General features: G+C 41.3%; 1 protein-coding gene across 1 annotated transcript in view; it reads left to right on the top strand.

The window, feature by feature from the left end:
* Positions 1 to 14,834: 14,834 nt before the first annotated feature.
* clybl (citrate lyase beta like) overlaps positions 14,835 to 21,647 on the top strand; it is a 72,837-nt gene continuing 66,024 nt past the window's right edge. The window contains exon 1 of the mRNA XM_054786952.1: positions 14,835 to 14,878. Coding sequence (XP_054642927.1) covers positions 14,835 to 14,878 — 44 coding nt within the window. The remainder of the gene's footprint in view (positions 14,879 to 21,647) is intronic.

Below are 21,647 nucleotides of genomic sequence, written 5' to 3'. Positions count from 1 at the left end.
GTTGTATTAGTATTACATTCACAGGGCATGGACTAATTATTCCAACAGCCTCTTCTCTTTGGTGGGAGGCAGACTGACAGTTGCTGTCATTGGAGTGATCAGCGTGTTTCTCGAAGTGGGCTGAGGCCATTTGATTTGATGAAGAATAATTGGTGCCACCGCCACAATGATGTTTGGTAAACCTTTGTGCTATTTTCCAGGAGGATGCCCACAAGGAATTTTCAAATTTTATCCCTTCTTGTCTCACGTCACAGACGTTGACCAGCGAATCGTCATTATCACCTTACAAGACGTACAGTCTCTCTCATTGTCTTGTTGTCGCGTCCTATCAGCGCCAGGCTGATCTCCACCAAATCCTCTGCATCACAATGATAATCTTTCATCGACATGAACTGCAAGCTCCAAAAGAACGTGACACTTGTTATCGTAAGTAAATGAAGGATGGTTAATTTACCTGCCATGCATGCATGAAATTTGACCTTTTAAATCACAGCTTTAAAATCCTTGGTTTTGTTTCTGAGATGAATACTGTCTGCCAGGGCAATGCCCTGTCTTTACAAGACTTTAGCCAGATACAGTAGTATCATATTGTTACAACAATGGTAGCTTCGCTGCGAATGCGTTTAGAGTAGTTGTTTGCAGTGCTAGTATAAACTTTGTCACACACTAAAAGAATCAGAAAAAGGTCGTTTTCAGGTCTTCCGCCTATATATCTTTTTTTTTAACCATTAATTTTTTATGACACCATGAAAAATAAAATAAAAGACCCCACAAATTACTATATTTACTCAACCCTCACACCAGAAATATCAGCTTTGTTTTTAAAGTGTATTTGTCATAAACGTCTGCGTCTAATCGAGTACTTCCTGTGAGACATACCTTCGAGTCCCAAATGACATGCCCCCACAAAGCTTCACGCAACGGGCGTTGATATTTTATGTGAAAGTCAGCGTAATTTTAGATATTAATGGCAAATGTTGACCTCCAAGTGTCACTCAAAGTGTTCTGTTGGAAAAGTACAGAAAGTAATGTGTTCTGTTCACTACTTTGCTGTCGTTTTGCTTGTCGTCACGCTGCACTGCTAGTTGCAACACAGGCGTTGTGATATGTCTTTGATAATTAAAACGAAAAAAAACAGAGAGTTGGTCAAAGGCACTTCAGCTTACTTTAGCTCTTTAATTGGGCAAGCAATAGCAAACACTGAACTCGCGGTGAAATGAACAGGAGCTCACTGGACAGAACGCTAACTATAAACTATAGACAGTGCGGCGAATGACAGCACATTTAACAGGTAAGTAAACACACAGGACAACTACTACAGATAATAACAAACATGTACAAACATAATACAATATAATACAAACATAATAAAACATGTTAACTCGAAACATGTAACTTTAGCAACTTTTCACAAAACAAGTCCTGCAAGGAATGCTGGGAAGCCACAAACATTCCCAGCGACCCCTTTTTTTTTTTAATACTTGATGCGGCCCAGCCTCACCCAGGCTCTACCTCCAGCAGCCCCCGGCTACAGTAACTTGAGTTTCGGACTGCTGGTTTAGAGTGATAAAATGTGTAGTTTGCCGCTAAAAGCTGGAAACTGGTCGTTTACCGTCACTCTGATCGATTGTTTGTGTGTGTCCCTTTTGAATTGCTCCTTTAAGTCGGTTTGTTTGGCGTGTACCGTATCGGGCGTCTCAAGTTCCAGCATCTAGCAGCGACTGCAGCAGGTTTTTTTCCAACTCTGCCAGATTCTACAAGTGAGTGAGGGGCAGATGTGTGGTGACAGCTGAACGCTCATTAGGCTGAATCAGTGTCACACTGTGACAACTGGCCAACTTGAGGCTTCTCCTGTCACTCGCGGTACTTATCCATCCAGCCGAGACCGACTTGGACTCTGCTGGACCCAATTTGACACCTTTGATCGCTTTTGAGTTCTCCTTCTTTTAATTGTGCCTTGAACAGAGCATTTGGGATTAAATGCTGCTAAAGTCACTCCCTGAAGTCTTTAGCAAAAACGTTGCTCTCCAACTAAATGGGTCTTCCTTTGACCCCAATCCCAGCTGTGTGGTCAGCAGCGACCCTTCAGGACTTTCTTCCTTTGGGGCTGAAGTTGTGATATCTATTTCAGTCCGCTGGAGATCAGACGCCCGCCACCGTGGCTCCAGAGAATTCCCCACGTCCGACAATTACTGACGCTAACACTCTGCTCATATGCTTCAGCATCACCCGTGTCCAAACCGCTCAGCGTCCGACAGCTCGCTCTGAGCCATTAAGGTCTGGTTTGCAATTAAGAGATGTGTGGCTGTCGGACAGCCAAACAGATGTGCTTTGATCTATTTACGGTAGGCTGGATGTTGAGATTGGGGGGGGGGGAGGCGTAACAGCTTATTTCCATGCGTGGGTCACGTAACGCACCTCTGACATGGCTCGTCTTACAGTTCACTTGACATTCACTGGTGTTTTTCACTCAGCCAAATGTGAAGTAATGAATGGACTTATGGTGAGTAGGGATGGCAGCTGCTACAGTATGTACCGTATGAATGGACGATGATCACCCCATCTGTTAAACCACCAAACTTTACCAAAGGGCAAAATGTTTTTAACACCATGTCTTCGCGAACCATCCCCACCTACCTCGTTGTAAGTGCTCCGGGTGGTGAAAAATGGAAAACAAATGTTCTGTTGACAGCTTTCTTATGCCCCAGGTGGCTGAATATTTATATCCAAAAAAAAGGTGCCAACACTTTTTTTTTTTTTTAAACCGAGGGGCACTGGAGTTGTCAGTAGGGAGTGTGTTGGTGGCAATTAAGGAGTTTTTGCAAATATCCGTAGAAAAATATTTTTGAAATTGTTGTCTATGCAAGAAAACCAGATACCCTTTTTATCTCGGTTACAAATAGACGGGAGCGTACTGTTTTTGACTTTGGGGTAGGAGAAATCTTCCATTCTGACAAAAGTAATAAAAGGACCCTACCATTTGCATTCTGGGGCAAGGAAAACACTTCTGTAGTGTGAAAACTGTGGAAAAAAAAAACATTTTGGGGTGGGGGTGTAGAGATTTATACGCTAACAGGTGGCATTTTTCCCCAAGTGAGTCAGAGCTTTTTCCCTGTCACTCACACTGGGCAAGTTAGCAAACAACAGAGGAGTTATAATAGCAATTTTAGGAATATGGTGATTAATGAGCATCTGAAAACTATGATACATTTTGTTTTAATTATACCAATATAATTAATCCAATATACAAATTGTTATTTCACTGATAAACAAATTGAAGATTTGCCCAAAAACGTGTCTTGAAAAAGAGGAGTCGTTTTATATTCAGGGTAAATTTATATGCTGGCTAATTTATGCAACAGTGATGGACGTCTACTAAATAGTCGTAATGATAAAATGTTGTAGCAAGTACATGAGTAGGGTTATAAAGGAATAAATACAGTATACTGCGCTGCAGTAGAAGCAACAACACAGTTTACTACACTGATCAGGTGTCCAGAACACTCAAGTCCCATGCTAATTTTATTCACCCGTGTCACTTTTGTTGTTACCACTTCGCTTGTATTAAAAATTCACGGGTCACTTCCACAGCACTTAGCACTCCTCTCCCCGGCACACCGCAATGCTAACCGCTAACCAGTCACTTGCGACCACTTTTCACAGCAGCGCCAACGTGTTAAGCAAACTGGGATTTCATCGTGTTTATGCGGCGTCGGCAAGCTTGAAGGGAGAAAGACTAATAACTTCGCTGTCATAGTGAATTATGAATGAGCTCGCCTCATTTTGTAACGCGCAACGACAGTCTGGGTAAGATACATGCAGCTAAGATGGCACATTTGCAGTTACCACTGTACGCATTTACCGCCATTATGCCCCATCCTTTATGATGTAGCCTGAAGCTACATTTACACCGCGCCGTGAGTGCGGTTGTCCTCAGGTGAACCGCGTGTACACAGGTGCTGAAGTAGGGTACTTTGCCTTTAGACTCATACTTTGCTTAACAATATCTTAACAAGATACTGTACTCCTTATGCTACAAGACCATCCATCATCAAAATAGCAGTAACCTTGACGTTAATATCCTCAAGTCTGGTTGGACCTGCTCATTAATTCAGTTAAATGAAGTGAGAGGGTGAATCAGAGTGAACCCAACAGGAAAAATAAGCTTAATTGTAGTTCCGGTGTTTTTGGGGCTACTGAACGTCACTGTTTACTTCTACCTCCTCTTTCCTCAAAGAGAATATTCACGTCTTGTTTTTCTACCCAAATCTGTCATCCCGCTTCTCATCTCTATCTGTTTTGCTCATAATTGCTGGGTCAGTAGCCTTGCGTCGGGCCGGGTCAGGGGGCGCAGACTGGTTCTGTCCACCAGTTTTCTGGCCGTGGGGGCTAATGCACCCTGACACTCTAAGCTCCATCAGTCCCGGCCGCGTCATTCCAGTAATGTAGAAGTCATCAAGGGCCTTGAGATCGTGTGAAGTCTCTCATCTGGAAATTTCTCTTGAAGAATGCAGAAATTAATGATTACAATATGACTTTGAATTCCATGGTGCTGTAATGGTACATGCAGATGCCTTTCGTGCGGACGGTGCGGCTTCGATTTCTGACCAGGGAACAGCCGGCCATTGGAGATGTCCAGTGCCGGTCCAAGCCTGGATAAAAATAAGAGGAAGGGCATCCTGCATAAACAATAAGCCAAACCAAACATGTGACTGACTCACTGTGGCCCTGACGGGAAAAAGTCAAAAGGCCGAAAAATGTATAAAATAGTGAATTTGGATTTTTATTGCTTTATTGACTACACAAAGCTGGTGGACCAGGAAGATCAAAGGATGCTGTTAGACCAGGATTTGTTCGAAAGTAAAACTAGAACAGACTGTCGATGATCACCACTAAACTACAAAAAACAGCATACCAGGATTCATTTGGAAGTAGACTACAAGAAGTCGGTAGACCAGAGGGGTGTACTGCAAAGCGGATTTAGTGGGTTAGCAAGGTCTGTTGAATCTAAAGCGAGGCTTGCTGTAATACTCCGGTAGCTCTCTTTTAACGCAGCCACGTATATCACCATGGTAACTTAGGCTAAACTCCAAGCTTTCATCTTAAAATGTTCTATGAAAGCGCCGCTATTTCACTGTGTAGCACATTTGAAGATGGCGTCACCATTTATTGAATCATTTGAGCAGCACTACGACGGAAGGGGCTTTTTCAAGATCACACTGAACTGCTAGCATTCCCTGATAAATTCCCCTATAAGTGTTATAGATTTTCAGTCAAGGGAATACACTAAATTTGCTCACTTTTTGAGCCGAGTGTCAGGAATAAAATGTAATATGAAATAGTAATTCGGCCAATGTTAGCAGACGTATATTTCAAAGCAGTTCTTGCGTATTACATACTTTGTATTGCGTACTCAGCTCGCTAGTCTTCTTACATAACAATATTTTCTGGAGGAATAAGCACTTTGAGGTATCAATCAACTACAACAACAACACTTCTTTATTCTAACAAAAAGGAACAATTTGGCACAAAGGCAAAAGTCACCACAAAACACGTGAAAACTGACACCTACTGGTCATCACCAGGACAGAATTCTTTCATTCAGGGCAGTAAAATATTAAAATATAGACATATTTTAAAGATGAAAAAAGACAGCCGATCTGAGTGCAAAAATGCAAGACATGGACGGAGGGCACGCATGTGACGTGCTGATTCTTGGGCCCTAGGCTGGCCGTAGAAATGCCGCAGAGGTTCTTTGCCCTATCAAACAACGGGCACTTACCGTTTTTTTTTTAGATTGCAAGACAAACTTACGCACTTCATATGTGTTCTTGCGTCGTTCGTACGGCCAACCTGTGTCTGTTGTACAGTACATTTTGCTGGTGTCTGGTTTGGCCATTTTTTTTTGTACGTTGCACTTGCGGACTCTGTATGTGTGTCATGCGCCACACGTGCTCCCCACATGCGTAATTAGTGCAGCCAACGCACGTTCAGATATTTCTTACGTGCTCCATGTGTGTCGAGTAAGTTGGCCCGGTGTTGTTGATTGGTCATCTGCTGCTAACATCGCCTCTTGTACATGAACACACTAGAAAATCCTGACTTGATTAATCAAGTTGCCATCCAGCTCCGTAGTACCGCTTATCCCACATCCTCAGTGCTTGGCCTGGTTAAGGAAGAGATCCTGGACAGGCCCCAGGATTCATTGGCAAGGTTTCACCTTATTATTGAGGCCTGATTGGGATCTGCCATGACACATATCCCACCTGGGTCACTTGAACGACGTATGCAGTGTAGTTAAATGAAGCTGTAGTGGTAGCTCACCTGATATATGATACAGCAATGTGATGTAATATTAAAATGGCATGCTCGTGTTTACATCCATAGACGCATGTTTGTGGTATGTTAATGTCAAGGCCAAAGTTTAATCTCTATTGTGTGCTCTCTTGCTGGTGTGCTGGTCATTGCCAAGCAAGCTGCACTTCCTTTACACTCAGCTGAATTGTTGCTTAACCTGCGCAGTGACCCTGCCACATGTCATCTGCATCCTGGTACCCCAGATCTTCTTCCGCTGTGCTACTCCCCTTGGGGTGGGGGGGCCCAGGCATCGACCAAAGTCGGCGGACTGGTGGAGCGAGATCCTTATAAGCTTATATGGGGAAAAAAAAGTCAAGAGAGCTGCTTACTCATCTGTTAAAAGCAGAGTGATCTCCAAAGTTTGTACGAGAGGCTTTTTGACGGTACCCTCCTGCTTTGTCAGTCCAGCACATGCTGCAGGCGCTGGCATCCCCTATTGCCTTCCAGGTCATTGGCCAGGCCCAGCAGGAGGCGGGTTTGTAGCCCCATGACACGTCACCGATTCACAGCTGGATGCATAACAAGGTATCATAGCAAATGAGTCGGTAAAACATCACTGGGTCAAAGAGCGTGAAAAATTGTCATGATATCATTTCTAGTCATCTCAGAGGGAAGAGAAAAGAGATCTAGTGATGGAGCGGTGGTAGTCCTCATCTCCTCATCCCCCCCCCCCCCCCTCCCCCCCCCCACCCCCACCCCCACCCCCCCAAAAATGGACGCCTAAGGGGTGATGAAAGAGAGAGCGAGAAAGTCAAGCTAATGTAAGGAGGCAATAATTAAACATCTCGTGACGCTCGGTCAAGTGGCTCATAGGTGTTGCTCTGTTAACATGAGGCCTTTGTGACACACTGTCCTGTCCTTAAATGTACGCCCTCGTCGCATGAGATTCGCCAGCGGTCGGGTCGCGTCACATCGGGCTTGTCGTGCTACGCTGCACTAATAGCTGTGATCGGAGAGGATGTATTACAGCTGCTGTACGTGAGGTGTTCAACATTTGTGCTGAAAACACAAGACTTATTTGGATTATCCTTTATAAAGTCCATATGTACAAATAAGCAAACAAATGTAACATGCATGCAGCAAATTACACATTTAGAAATGTACACGTAGTTGTGGAAAAATAAAAGTGTAGTTGGCAGTTCACATGTGACTATTCTATTTTTTGGAGACTTTGGAATAGATAACATTTGCATTGTGGAAATAAGGGAAAAAAATCCATTAGTAATAATTTTAAAAACTAACCATTAATTAATTAAAGTACATATCTTGCCCCATATCTTTAATAGAAATCTAATTATTAATGAATAATAATAAAATACATTGGATGTTAAAATATTATAAAAATGATCAAAACCAATACATATAATAATATCATATATAGAAATAATAATATGTTCAGTTATTATTATAGAATTATTCCCATGTTAATTTAAGAAAATACAAAAAAGATGCTCTTTTACATTCATATTTTTATGATTGCTTTAACACAAACATTAAATGCCAGCAAACCGATTGAGACGGACTATTTACTATTTTCCCCTTTAACACTGTCCTGAAAAATCTACTTTTTCCCATCTTGGAGAAACATCATGTATAAACAATGCCAAATGGGGAAACAAAGTTGACCTGCTTATTTTCTTTCTTTGGAGGTAATATCAGAGCTGTAACAGACAAGGTTGCACCTTTTCTAAAGGTATTCCGTAATGCTGTGACTGGTGTGTCACCTGAGACGCAATTTTACGGACTTGTGTTGAAAATGATTGTTGCTGTCTCACAATTAATTTATACGGCACACCAAACACGGGCATTGGCGTTGTCACACTAATTATCCTATTCCGTGTAATGGCAAAGGCCTGCTTTATTAGGTTCTCTGTGAAAGACACATGCTAATAGATGCTATTATTACTACTACAACTGCTACTACTAATCAGCGCTACCAGGCTACTAGCAACTGGATGCATTTTGGCTGTTGTTTTGGACTAAAAACATGAAGCATGTTGATGTTCATTGTTCCATCAACATACATAGTGACAACTATTATACAGTAAGTATAACAGAACCAAAATACATAGATAACCCACTCCATGTATTATGCAATAAGAAGCAACACATTATGTTTTTATGATCTCTAACCTTTTGTGGTGCTTCCAGTGCAGGTGCAAAGAAGAAGAATGGTCAAGCATCAGTTCCCTGCAAAAACCACAATGGAGACCTTGGATCTAAATGTCACGGTTTCATCACGGATACACTGACATTTGTGTGATGGGATTTAGCCATGGGTTAATATAGCCATCGCCGGCATTGATGTCCATCTTGCTTTCTGTGCTGTGAAGTCTATCTCACTGGTTTTCCCTTTTTTTTGCCCTCACATAAGTTTTTTTTCAAAGGCACCAATTGAATGATGTGTTGCGTAAAAGCCAATTTTTATTAGAGGAAAATATATTTTTTCTTTTCTATAGGCCTCAGGAAGTCACTGGTTAAAAACAGCGAAGAGATTTAAATCAGAAGCGTGTCAATCCAATCAATTATACACTTGGTACTGATGAAATGTTGGTAAATGAAAAAAATAACACATTTTGCAAAAAGTCACAGTATAATGAGGTATTTAAATTGGAATTGTTGATGATTATAAATGCCATGGTCAGGCGGCAGCATCTCACCAGCCATGAATATTCTTTTTTTATGCCGACAACAGCTGCGGTTGAACATTTTAATGAAGCCTGAGAGATGCTGTCCAAAAAAAGCATCCCTTTGACAATATTTGATATTCTACTTCCTCACAGGGGGTCTTTGGGGGATTGCAACATTTAACCACAAATATCCCCTATGAGCTTCCATACTGGTGATCTCCTCAAAGGCTATTACAAAAAAAAAAAAAAACATCTTTTTTTTTTTTTTTTGTTATTTTGGTCTAACACAGGAAAACCCTCCCCCCCTCCTCCCTCTGTACTTGTACTGGCGCGACCTGGTGTCGGTTGCTTTCGTAGGGCTGAGGGGGTTCCTAGGGGAGACCAGAATGAAAGTTGAGCATCTCGCTGTGATCCAAAGAAAGTGTGCCAAATTCTATCACCACTGGATTAGCAACACAACGTTTGTGTTCGATCAGCGGAAGACATGGGGGGAAGGATAAAGGAGCAGTTTCCAGGGAACACAAAGATGGAATTTTTTACAAAAAAGCATTGCTGCTTCTATCTGATGATGAATGAATGGACGGGCCCCCATTGTTTAAGCACGGGAAACTATATTTGCATGTTCTAGAACAAGGTTCTTCAATGTCCAGCTTGGTTTTTTTGTTCTTAACTAGGGAAAATGCAATTGCATGGAAACGTCTTAAATATTTATTAAAGTTAATACAAGTCCATTTTTTAAGGGTATCATAGCATCGCAATTCCCACATGCTGTGCAATGTTGCCACTGGTGGCTTTGAGCAGCATAACGGATGACATCAAAGCAATTAGATTGGATGCTTGGCAAATCCTGTGACATATTTTACACATGAAAGCTTTTTTTGCTCTAAAAGTCCAATATTTGGTTGGGATTTTGGTGACGATGCCGCTCAACTTTCAATTTCAAACTGTTGGGTTGCTACCACATGAGGCAACCCGCATCACATCCAGTCTGACGCTTGGAGGGGGGCAAACATTTAATATCGCCACATACAAACTCTTTTATCTTTGTACAATGTTGGGCAAATTAATGCAAATAACTGTGCATGCCGTTGGCATTGAGTGTACATAAGCTGCCTAAGGACATGAAATAGTTGAAAATAAGGCGATCAAACAGCAGTGAAAGCTGGTCTTCTACGTCAGACATAATGAAGATAAAAATAGCACTTCTAACACGTCTATTTACGTTCTTACACCAAGTCAGCCTGCATGAATGCATACTTTTATGTGTCCATCGTTTTGCTGAGCTGTTTTTCCATGGGGGTGTAGCGTGTGAACATTAATTTGTTGACTTTTTCCCCTCTTAGATATGTTACTTTTCCACCGTATGTTCTTGCAACACAGCAGGCTTTGTGATCTTGGCAATATGTTTATGGTGTTCATTGGGGTGCTTGAAGTAATCAAATCGGCGATATATCGCGATATTACATCGCACGATTCTCATACCAATTTGAAATGCCTTCCAGTCGATGCTTATATGTGTAGTTTGGGGGTTAGTACTGTATTCATTGCAACGCCTTTTGTCCTGCACTTACACTCCCGGTCACTTGTTGGCAGCATTGGCTGCACACCACCCAAGCTCACCAGAGTAATAAGAGCATCTCGAGTTATCCCAGGGTGGTACCTTTACACTATATTCTAGCGGTGTTTAGAGAATAGCTAAAGTTTCAGTATGAAGAAGGAATTACGAGATGCTCCCAAGCACATCTATAAATCTGCAATTTGAACTCATTTTGGCTTTTACAGCACCACAGACGGAGGCCCAGATTATGACAAACGCCACGGCATCTGCAAAATGTGTTACGCCAGAATCAAATACTGCGGAAACACCACGAAACTCTGTGCACATGTTGCCAGACATCACAGCGAAATGGAGGTAAAGGGAAAACCAGCGACTACCTCATCTCAACTCACCCTTGAACAAGCTAATTTAACCCAACTGTCTCCAAGCTCACCGTGTGCCACCAAAATAACACTCGTGACTTACTATATGTGCAAAGACATGCGCCCTCTGAGCTCGGTGGAAGGTGATGGTTTTTGTTACATGATGAACACTTTAGAGCCCAGTTATTCCATACCGTCCCGCCAACACTTCACTAACGTTGCTTTGCCCCGATTGTACAAAGAAGTAAAAAACCGATGTGCTGGATGATCTTCATTTTGCCGAGCAAGTTGCATTAGCATGTGATGCCTGGAATTCCAGGATGTCTCTCAAGGTATGTCTCTCAAATATGTGTAAGCAGGTTGGAAAATGGATTGCACTTTATTTTCTTAAAACAGGAGAATTTTTACCTACTGTTCAATTTAAACCTAAAACAGTCTGCAACTTGTTGTTAAATACAGTTGCTGTTGCAGTTATGCTTCTGACATTTCAGATAATAAAACATTTCATACAAATTTGCTTTTGAATGCGTACTAGTTTACTAATTAGTTGATTCCAGAATCATATGTTTAAAAATAGAACTAATCGTCTTACACTTACAGTAAGTATCGGGGTATATCGAATCGAATCGTGACCTATGACTCGTGACACTAATCAAATCGCCAGATACTAGGCAATGCACATCCCTAGTGTTTATTAAATAATTGGGACAGTAGGAGCATTTAGATGAAGCGTTACGTAGTACGTCCAAGTTGTCCAAAAATTTTGTGCATGCACAAAACTTTTCGACGTATGTCAACTTTCATACGTCCCGCATACGCGGGCAATAAGTTGTGCGATCGTTGACGCCCGTTCACACACGTTATTTGTAAGTTACGCACAAGTCGTAATACGTCAACATACCTTGAGACAGAACTGTGTCTTGTTGGCTCTCTTCTTGGCAAGGGTTGGCTGAGAGGAGATAGAGACCGCTGGGGAAGCAGCTTCCGATACCATTGATGATGCCTGAGAGGCGTTAGAACCTGCGTCATTTCCATCAGAGTGAGAGTGGGAGGCTGTGGGTGGTGATGGATCCTTCTTACGTCCACGTTTTCGCCCTCGGCCTCCGTCACTGCCCTGATACTGCTTGGCAGCGGTCTTCGAAATTTTCTTCGGCATGATGGTGATGTTGACACTGCGATGTCTAGCGAGGTAAGTCATCAAGTGGCAGCCTTTTTATAGGCTACGGCACGTGATCGTTGGCCATATGCTGCCGTGCGGTTTGCATAAGTTGTGAACGCCGGCAACGCGCTACGCATGCGTTGGTATAAGTTGTCTATAAGTTATAGAAACATTCTATATAAGTTACTACAGTAATACGTCATGTACACGTCGAACTCGTTATGTATACGCCCAAAACTGAAAAAAACGTCGACAGTTCAACGTATGCCATCAAAATGATCATGTCAGGAATGCGCTGGCTAAATCGTTGAGGTGTGACAGGGCCATCAAAGAAAAAAAAAAAACAATAAAATGCTCAGTCTTGACGAAGATGTTTCTGTGCAATAGATGCGCCTCACACGTTCCCTTTTTTAACATGTTAATTGTCAGTAGTGGAAAAAGAAATGAACTGCAGTTCATAGCAAAAGGGAAAACAATCAAACGCTCAGGCTTACGGAGGTATTCTGAGTAATGGACACGCCTCACCAATCTCACTTTTTCACAGTTTTACTTGACACACAAGTGTAAAAAAAAAAGTTAACCACAATTAAAAAGTACATTGTGAAAATGACAAAACGCTTGACCAAGGACACTAGACTTAAACAGGACTGCCGACTCGGCATTCGTTTCCGTATTATGCCCTGCACGGGTTTGGCCGCCATGATGGTGAGCAGAATCCAGAAACATTGCATTGTAAACATGTCCTCGGCACACTGCTCCGCCATTAATTGCGCTAATAGACGGGCCAAAAGACCAGATTTGTCATTTTTCAAGTTCCCCAAAAACAAAGACAGGTTTGTGTCAAAAACATGTTGTAGCTTTCTAAAACTAGTTTTTGTCCTACATAATATATCTTAAAGTTAATTTGTTTCTATGGATGATTAGTTGAATTCATGACAAGTCAGTGATGATGATGATTTAGATTATAGTCTATCAAATGTATTAACAATGCCATGACTGAAGTAAATGTTGCAAAATTGAACAACAGAAAACTTCATGAAATTATAGTCAAAAGGAAGTGCATCAAATTAATTAAAGTGTCACATAAGTAGAACTGTGTCATTAATTTCACACACTCTATTGCGGAGTTTTTGGTTTAGAAATGTATTTATTGAAACGTGTTTATTATTTTATGAGTATTATTCAATTGTTATTTTGTTGTTATTTAGCTCTATTGTTATTATTTAGTTATATACATACTGAATAATATATAATAATAATAATGTTGCTTGTTAAGTCTTACAATTACTAACACATTTACCTCTGTATACTAGTAGTAAAACATCCACCCATCTATTTTCTATGCCGCTTATCCTCATTGGGGTCATTAGGGTATGCTGGTGCCTATCCCAGCTGACTGGGCGGGGTACACCCTGGACTGGTCGCCAGCCAAGACAAACAACCATTCACACTCACATTCATACAATTCATGACAATATAGACTTGCCAATTAACCTAACATGCATGTTTTAGGAATGTGGGAGGAAGCCGGAGCACTCTGAGAAAACCCATGCATGCACGAGGAGAACATGCAAGCGCCACGCAGAGATTCAAACAAGATTTGAACCCAGATCTTCCCGATGTCCTGGGTGGCCAACATGCTAAGCACTAGGCCACCGTGCAGCCGTAGTAAAACACAAAAGCAACCATAACCATGTATTTTTTATTAATTTTAATCTTGAACAACCTCAGACTTTAATAAGAAAAAATGTCTGCTACTGATAGCACATTACAAGCAGCAGCATGGTCACTTCTCCAATCCACCCACATGGCTGTCCTGCCAATGTTGACATTTGGAGCAAAAACCCCTGCTGACTTAATCACGGCAGATATTGCGTGTCATTTTGTGCGCCACACTCGGACCAGGCTGATGGCAGTGCTAGTAATTCACTACCGCTGTGAGGTGGGACTCCTGGGAGGGGGCGGCGGACGGGCCACTCGTAGTCTCTCTAGGTCACAAGCTTCATTCTGTCTTGGTCCCTTCCCATCCCGCTGAGAGGGGACAGGGGAGGCAGCCAATGTAAACACAAACAGTGGTGACGCAAAGAGGTCTTGATTGCAGAAAGCCACAAACAGGTCATCCGATTAACCATAATGTCACTTATTAGGATTTTATTTTTGCACGATTCTTAAAATATACACAGTACTTTATAAACACTAACACTATTGCCACTATTATAAGGAGAAATGTCATGTTGACCACAAGGTGTACTAGTGGTTAGCATGGTGGCCTTATAGTTAGGAGGGTTCAATTCACCATTTGGCCATCTCTGTGTGGCGCTTTCGTGTTATCCTTGTGCGTGTGCGGGTTTTCTTCGGGTTCTCCGGCTTATTCCCACATCCCAAAAAATCCATGCCAAATTAATTGGAGACTAATTGAGCATAAGTGTGAATATGAGTGTGAGTGGTTGCTTGTCTATATGTGCCCTGCTGTACCCCACCTCTTGCCTGATAGGCCCCAGCTTACCCATGACCCAAATGAGGACAAGCAAAATAAAAAATGAATGGATAAAAAGAAATGTTTACTTCTTTTTTTCTAGTGTTTGATATTTTTTTCTTGTAGCAAATCATCCTATGTAATAGAAGATCTTTGGTGGGACGTCTGACCCAATGAGCTGGTAGCCGGTTAGTCCTCACCCACTCCCAGGGCTGTGGCCAATCACACAGAACAAGAAGCTACTAAACCAGCCAATTACCGCCCGACAAGCTTTTACGTCACTCAAAGCAAAATGGCGGCGCGCATTACTGGGACTGTCAAGCGACTCTTTCCACAGTAAGTGTAATTTCAGGCTTCATTTATGCACTTTTACCGTTGGTAAGTTATTAGAAAATACGCTACGCGAGCTTGTGAAGTTAATAATGAAAGATGTTTTGTGCTGTTGTCTTTAGTCGTAGTTTGCGAGCTTTGCAGCCGAATTAGAGTGCAGTCCAAGGACCAAGCTCAATATTTGGAAAGCTTAATTTATTTATTTACATTTGTTTACACATTTATTTGAAACACTATGAAGATGAATGTTGTGCTTTAAAAACGGAATATGTTTTCAGACTTTTGGCGGTAAGTAGTTGTACTTTTTGGCGATTTGCTATGTGTGAGTCATATAGCTAGTCTCCAGTTACTAAACATTTAAAACATTTAACAAAGTAAATCGCTTACATTATATTTGAACAGTTCCATTTAAAGTTTCTTTACATCAGTATGCAAAACAAAATATTTTATTCTCCACTTAACATTATGAGATTGTGCATAACAACAGGCTAAACACAATGAAACCACTGATCGTGACTATCCCAAGCATCAGTAAATTATTGAATGATGGATGGCTTTAATTACAACATTAAAGCATATGAAAGATTGTGGATAGTTATGAAAAACATGACGTATTCACTTGCGACCTTGAATTGACTGTGACCTTGTACAGACCTTGTGTTTTGTTAAACAAACTGAATATGTTTGTGTTTACTTACCATAACTAATAACGTTGAATGTGCACAATTTTGGGACAGTCTTAGTTTCATGTTGATTTTGCCTTTTGTTTTACCATAAAACAATATTTACCAAAATACTAAAACATGAAGATCCTAAACGTGCAATGCAGTTCCACGCTGGTCCTTTGGGTGATGGCGCTCCATCTGCTGGGTTGTTGTTGATTATTTTTAGATCACAAATAATATGAAAGAGAGTGTTTTTTTCCCCATTTATTACAATTGACCACATTTTTGTAAACAATTGATTCCTTGTTTTGTAACTTAAAAACATGCAACACACAAAAGTAAAATGTAAGCGTTCTGAACTCCTTTTTACATGATGTCAGCTTCCCTTAAGATGATTAAGCAAACAAGTTCAGACTAAATTAACAGCGCCTCTGCTGGTTGTAGCCAAGTACAGCACTCTATTTTGCTTCAATTGCTTCAAGATATGTAGTGGATTGTGTAATTTTTGCATAGTCCCGCTAACAAACCAACATACAGCGATCAAAACAATGCCTGTTGCCTTTACCAAGGTCATAAAAGTAATAGGCACATTTTACAGCCTTAACAAAGGACCATATCTTCCGAATGGGTTCCGTTGTGACTTTTGGGAAACGGCGTCAGCATGGTTAGATTGCTGAGAGAAGGAAGTGGAATGTGCATGCTTGTTTTTTTTTTGTGTGTAGTTTTTTTTTTTTTTTATGGACAGCCTAGAGCCACGCTTGCCTCGCCTTGGAACACTGCTCTTTGTCACCAACACCCCTGTGTCAAAGATGCAACAGCATCCTGGAAGGAAGCATTGGCCGCTGCTATGAAGTCGACAAGTGATGAAAGTAGCCTAGAGCTTGTCAATTAAGGGAGCTGAGGCCTGGACCTTATAAGCTAATGGCCAGTTTCCCCCCTCTGGGGGCCTGCTAGGGTTTTATTGCAGCACTTATAAACGCCCCCAAGTGTAATGCATCCTATAACGTTTTCAATGAAGAGACACAGTGCATGTGCTTTGGCTGGCTTGGTAGAAAGTTTCTCATCAGTTGTAAGGGGACTTTTTCAATTGCAACTGAAAGCTGTGCCAGATTGTTTTTTCAAGGCTCTTCCTAAGGGTGGGTATTGTGAGCCAATCCCATTTCTCACACTGTCAAAGCTGGCTTTCTTCCACATTTTTCTGTCAGTCACTCAGTTTACATGCTCTAAATTTGTCAGATTCCCCAATGAAATTGTCCGCTTCCATTTTCACTTGTGTATGTGAAGTCCCTGTTTACATGCACTATTTCTAATTCAATCATTGGCCATGCCCTGTGTGCCTCCGAAATGCTAGATGCTGCTTATGCTCCTTTCAGTGCGGGTAAATGTATGGCTTCTCTGGTTGACGTAAGACGTTACATCAAAACAAGGAATCTTGGCAGTTTAAAGGGATGGTTGGCATTTTTTTACATTAAGTTGTATGACATTCCCATCAGCAGTGTAATCCACCAACAGCGACTCACCTCTCACTTGGTCTCCTAAATCCAGTTCTGGTCGGATTTCAGTGATGAAGAATGTAGTTCCAGGTAGTCACTGGGGTTTCACAAGTAAAAAGTTTGGCTTCTCAAAACAATATGTGTTCAAAAGATTAATACATTTGCATCACAAAAAATGCCTAGTCGAAAAAATCTTACTTTCAAAATGGAAAGGCGACAGTGCACAGGGATACGGCGGGAGACAAACATAAGGCCGAGCGATTTGTGAGGTCTGATTTTTTTCGAGTAGGCATTTTTGTGATGCAAATGTATAACTCTTTTGAACGCATATTGTTTTGAGAAACCAAACTCTTTACTTTAATGGCCTCAGCAACTAAGTGGAACTACGTACCTCGTCACAGATCTCCGACCAGAACTGGACTCACGGGACCAATTGGGGAGGTAAGTCTCTGTTGGTGTAGTACACTGCTGATGAGGATGTCATACAACGTCATGTAAAAAAAATCCAAGCTATCCCTTTAAGCAAAAAGGCAGTCTTCTCTTCATCGTAGAAACAGGCACCACTCGACCCTCCAGATGGAAGTAGTGTCTGCCTGTGAATTGAATGGGATTTGCTTCCAGGTTACATTCTGCCATGGAGACTGGCACGCACACACAACACTGGCTCCAATGATTGATTCATGGTAGTGTAAACATGCAAGGGGGAACTGTTTTCCAATCACATAAGCGAGGTATGTTAATCTGATCTTGAAACAATCAAGCATGATCTAATTAAGATGCTAAAGGCATTTTAAAAAGCAGGTCTCAACCCAATTCATGTATAATCTGTTTTTTTAAGTGCATGTAAACGTACTGACTCTGCTGTATAGGGAGGTCGAAGATGACCTGGCAATGTTCTGGCTTTTGAGGTAGCCATTGCCTGTGTGTAAGGGTATTTCGCATTGGTTGGACCAGTCATGCTTAACACCTGAGACTTGATTCTCCCACTCTGTTGTGTTGAAAGCACTGTTTCTCTGCCCCTAATTTAGAGTTTCCAGTTACATTAAAGACTTTTTGACTGCCTATTAAAAAAAAAATACTTCTAGACCGAAAATTTATAGTTACCGAAATTTACTACGATAACAGACGTCATTTTGCCCATGTAAATAAATTTGGTGTCTTAATAAAAAACAAAATAAAAGTATTTTTTGTCTGTTTTGACTGCGTGTGCTGGTATGCTATGTTCATTCCCCTTTAAGATGAGGTACAGTGTGTGTAGCCATGTGACTCCACCCAGCCAGCCTGAACAAGAAGATGAAGAACAGACGATGAGCGAACGGGTGATGGTTCAAATGAAGAAGCGGTTGTACAGTGCCAGTATTTCACTTGCTTATGCACACAGAAATAGACTGTGCGAGTAGAAAAAATAAAAAGGGAGCACACGTGTGACTACGTTTTTTAATCCTTTCATTCGCATTTTAATCCTGAAATAAGTCCATACAAAGTGAATCAAAGTAGAGTAAGATTTTGGTGCATCTGTGGTGCATCTGTACATAAATCCTCAGTCTCCTACAACCTTTCTTGGCTACGACAACTCGCGTTAACGCGCCATGACATCTCAGCCGTACGAGCTGCACTCGCTGACGTAGCCAACTAGCTTTGTTATCAGTTGGATACTGGCGCGCTGCTGGAAAGATGACTGCTCTCTTCCCTGTGACGTACTATACTGTCGTGCTTTCCCAATCATGTGTTGTTAATACTTTTATTTTCTGTTTTGTATTCATTGTAATGCCGCTCGAAATGATACACAAATACTTGACTTGAAATGTATGGATTTTTAAAGCCTTTAAAAAAACAAAAAACCTGTACATCATGACCAATTATGCAAAATTGACAATTCACAAATAAAGAACAAGATAATAAAAACATGATAAAAAAAACGTCTCTATAGGAAACCATGATTATTTTGCTGTCGGTAGCAGTTTTCAAGGATTCCATGCTTTATTGGATGTCACTAATAGATGGTCACATGGCTACAAGGACATGTGAAATTCTCTTCATTGTATAAATGGTCATTTTGATGATGGTTATCTATCCAGTTTCTCAAGCCAACGTGGCGCACACATGTAGGCAAAGAACACTGCAATGGAAAGTCTTGAATAGAATTGTTAGAAAAATGAGAAAGTCACTATATTTATAAATGGTATTATTATTATGGGAAAATATTACCTGACATGGTTGTGATAGGTTGGGTTGACATCATTGCCGTTCTTCTTGTGCAGTATGATAAGTGACCATTAGAATTGTAATTGGATGAGACGTGATGCCAGTCATGCCATGTGACTGTATGTGTAGCTTAGTACGTGTGTACAGGATGTAGTATGCCAGGGTATATACGATACATTCATATTTGTAGACTGCAGTCCCAGGGAGATTTATTTTGGGTTCCACAAAGATGATGTTTAGCAAAAGAACACGAAATGCAAGTCGTAACCACTTAGAGCACATTATGTAAATAGAGCGTTGCTTCTATTTAAGGGCACTGATAGGGAAAGGGGGTACCAAGTAGACCTATCAATTTTCCGTGTTCTGAAGTAGTATCAGTGATGGCCTCACTGTGTAATGGAAAGCTGTGACAGGGGTATGAAGTTTCCCATTTGTCCCGCCCTGGAAGCATTGCAGTTTTTCTGATGTTTTCCTCGTACTATGTATTTTTGCTTGAAGTTCTGAACTGTATACAGCTGAATACTCCTAAAAGTACATTAACTTACATTTGCTTAGGGTTTATTTGTAGTGCAAAGTTTTCCGTGTGAGTGGTTGTGGATAGTGAGGGGGAAATCCTCAATGAAAATCTCTTCACTCATCTGGTGTCCTCTGTGCCCAAGCTGGATTGGGCTTCCGGTAGAAAAATAAATGAGTGTTTGAATAAACACCCTTGTGTTGACACCTCATTTCCTCATTGATTGGCGGTGGAAGCCGTGTGTGTAGGTGTGCGTGTGTGTGTGTGTGTGTGTGCGCATGTGTGTGTGTGGTCATAATCCAATCAGGCAGGAAAACAACTGTCAACATCGGCAGACTTATTGACTCTTATTGGCAACAAAAAAAAATCACCCAAAGTGTGGATGTATTTTAAAAAGGTTAAAGATGACTCCAAGAAAGTGAAATGCAATTTGTGTCAGTATCTTTTCACTTATCACGTGACAACAACTACCTTTTAAAGCACGTAAGGCTGTTATGCCAACTTCATTTTATATACCGACAGTGAATTTTAATGCAAGAAATTAGGCAGCTAACTGAGAGTTTTGGCAAGTTGTTTCTTTTCAAATGGTGTTGGTATTGCAAAACTCTGCAGCAATGATTTTGACCCGTACAAATAGGACGACACGTATATCCCCCATTCTAAAAACCTCTGCATTGGCTGCCAGTTTCCTATCGGAGAAATTTTTAAATTCTGGTTCTCACTTTTAGAGCGTTGCATGGTCAGGCCCCTTCTTATATCAGTGATCTGATTCAGCCCCACACCCCCGTTCGCACACTGAGGTCTGTGGATCAGATTCTAGTGATGGTTCCACGTACTCGTTTCCGGACCAGAGTGGACCAATCTTTCCAGGCTGTTCTGCCGAAGCTTTGGAATGATCTTCCTCTCTTTCTGCATTCAATAGACTCTTTTGATGCTTTTAAACCCAACTTTAATTGTTTTATTTGTTAAAGCTTTCTGATTGGGCTGATGCGACTGTATTGTTTTATTTGGGCTCTCTTAACTGTGTGTATACTGCGATTTTTAATATGATTGTGAAGCACTTTGTGACATTCTTTGCCTTTGAAAGGTGCTATATAAATAAATGTTACTTTTTTAAGCTGCATTGTGCTAGCAGCTGTTCACTACTAGAGCACAGAGAAAAGGGAACGGCATGTGTTCTTGTCTGACCTAAGGATTGTGGATGATCGGCAAAATTGTACAAAAAAAATTCCGTTTTCCTTTAAGGGTCTCTATGCATTGTCACCCCCTAACCCCTTCTTCTGACGTTGCCATCTTTGAGGCAATGCATCAATAAATGGCTCTATTACCTATTGTTGACCCAGCTAAAGCCCACCTTTTGAAATGTGTTACAGCACATTAAGTTAACACATGTTGCTATGTGAAAACAAACTCTGGCGGCCGGTGTGGGGCCCAGCTGAGTAAACGTGTTGGAAGGGGGAGAGTTGGCGGAGGGAAAGAGGCCCCTACACTACACTTGTCCCGGTGAAAGGTGGATCCATGCGGCCAACAGATGGATCTGTTACCCTGGATCCCCCAGAGGAAAAGAAAACAACCAAAGCAAGTGTCTCAGCTCCAGCACAGAAGCCTTTGATCAACAGCACATCTTCAACCTCAGAAAGAAAAAAGAGGATTTTTTATGGACCCTCGGAGCGCACATCTGTATAAACAGCCAGCGAGGAATGTGTGAACAATGCAACAAAAGAATTTCGTTCTTGCCTAATAGGTTATGTAGTTGGAGTTTGGTAGGACATGAAGAGATGTTCTTTGTTTTTAAGGATAATACAAGTTCTTTGTTTTTGCTCTTTGCAGATGTGCAAATTCAGGAAGAAGAAGTTAGAATTTATTACCCTAACTTTCGGTTTATGTAGTTGTTAGGT

The sequence above is a fragment of the Dunckerocampus dactyliophorus genome, chromosome 9 (assembly GCF_027744805.1).
Source record: "Dunckerocampus dactyliophorus isolate RoL2022-P2 chromosome 9, RoL_Ddac_1.1, whole genome shotgun sequence".
Classification (NCBI taxonomy): domain Eukaryota; kingdom Metazoa; phylum Chordata; class Actinopteri; order Syngnathiformes; family Syngnathidae; genus Dunckerocampus; species Dunckerocampus dactyliophorus.
The sequence above is the reverse complement of the archived record's forward strand: the minus strand, read 5'-3'. Positions and strand labels throughout refer to the sequence as shown.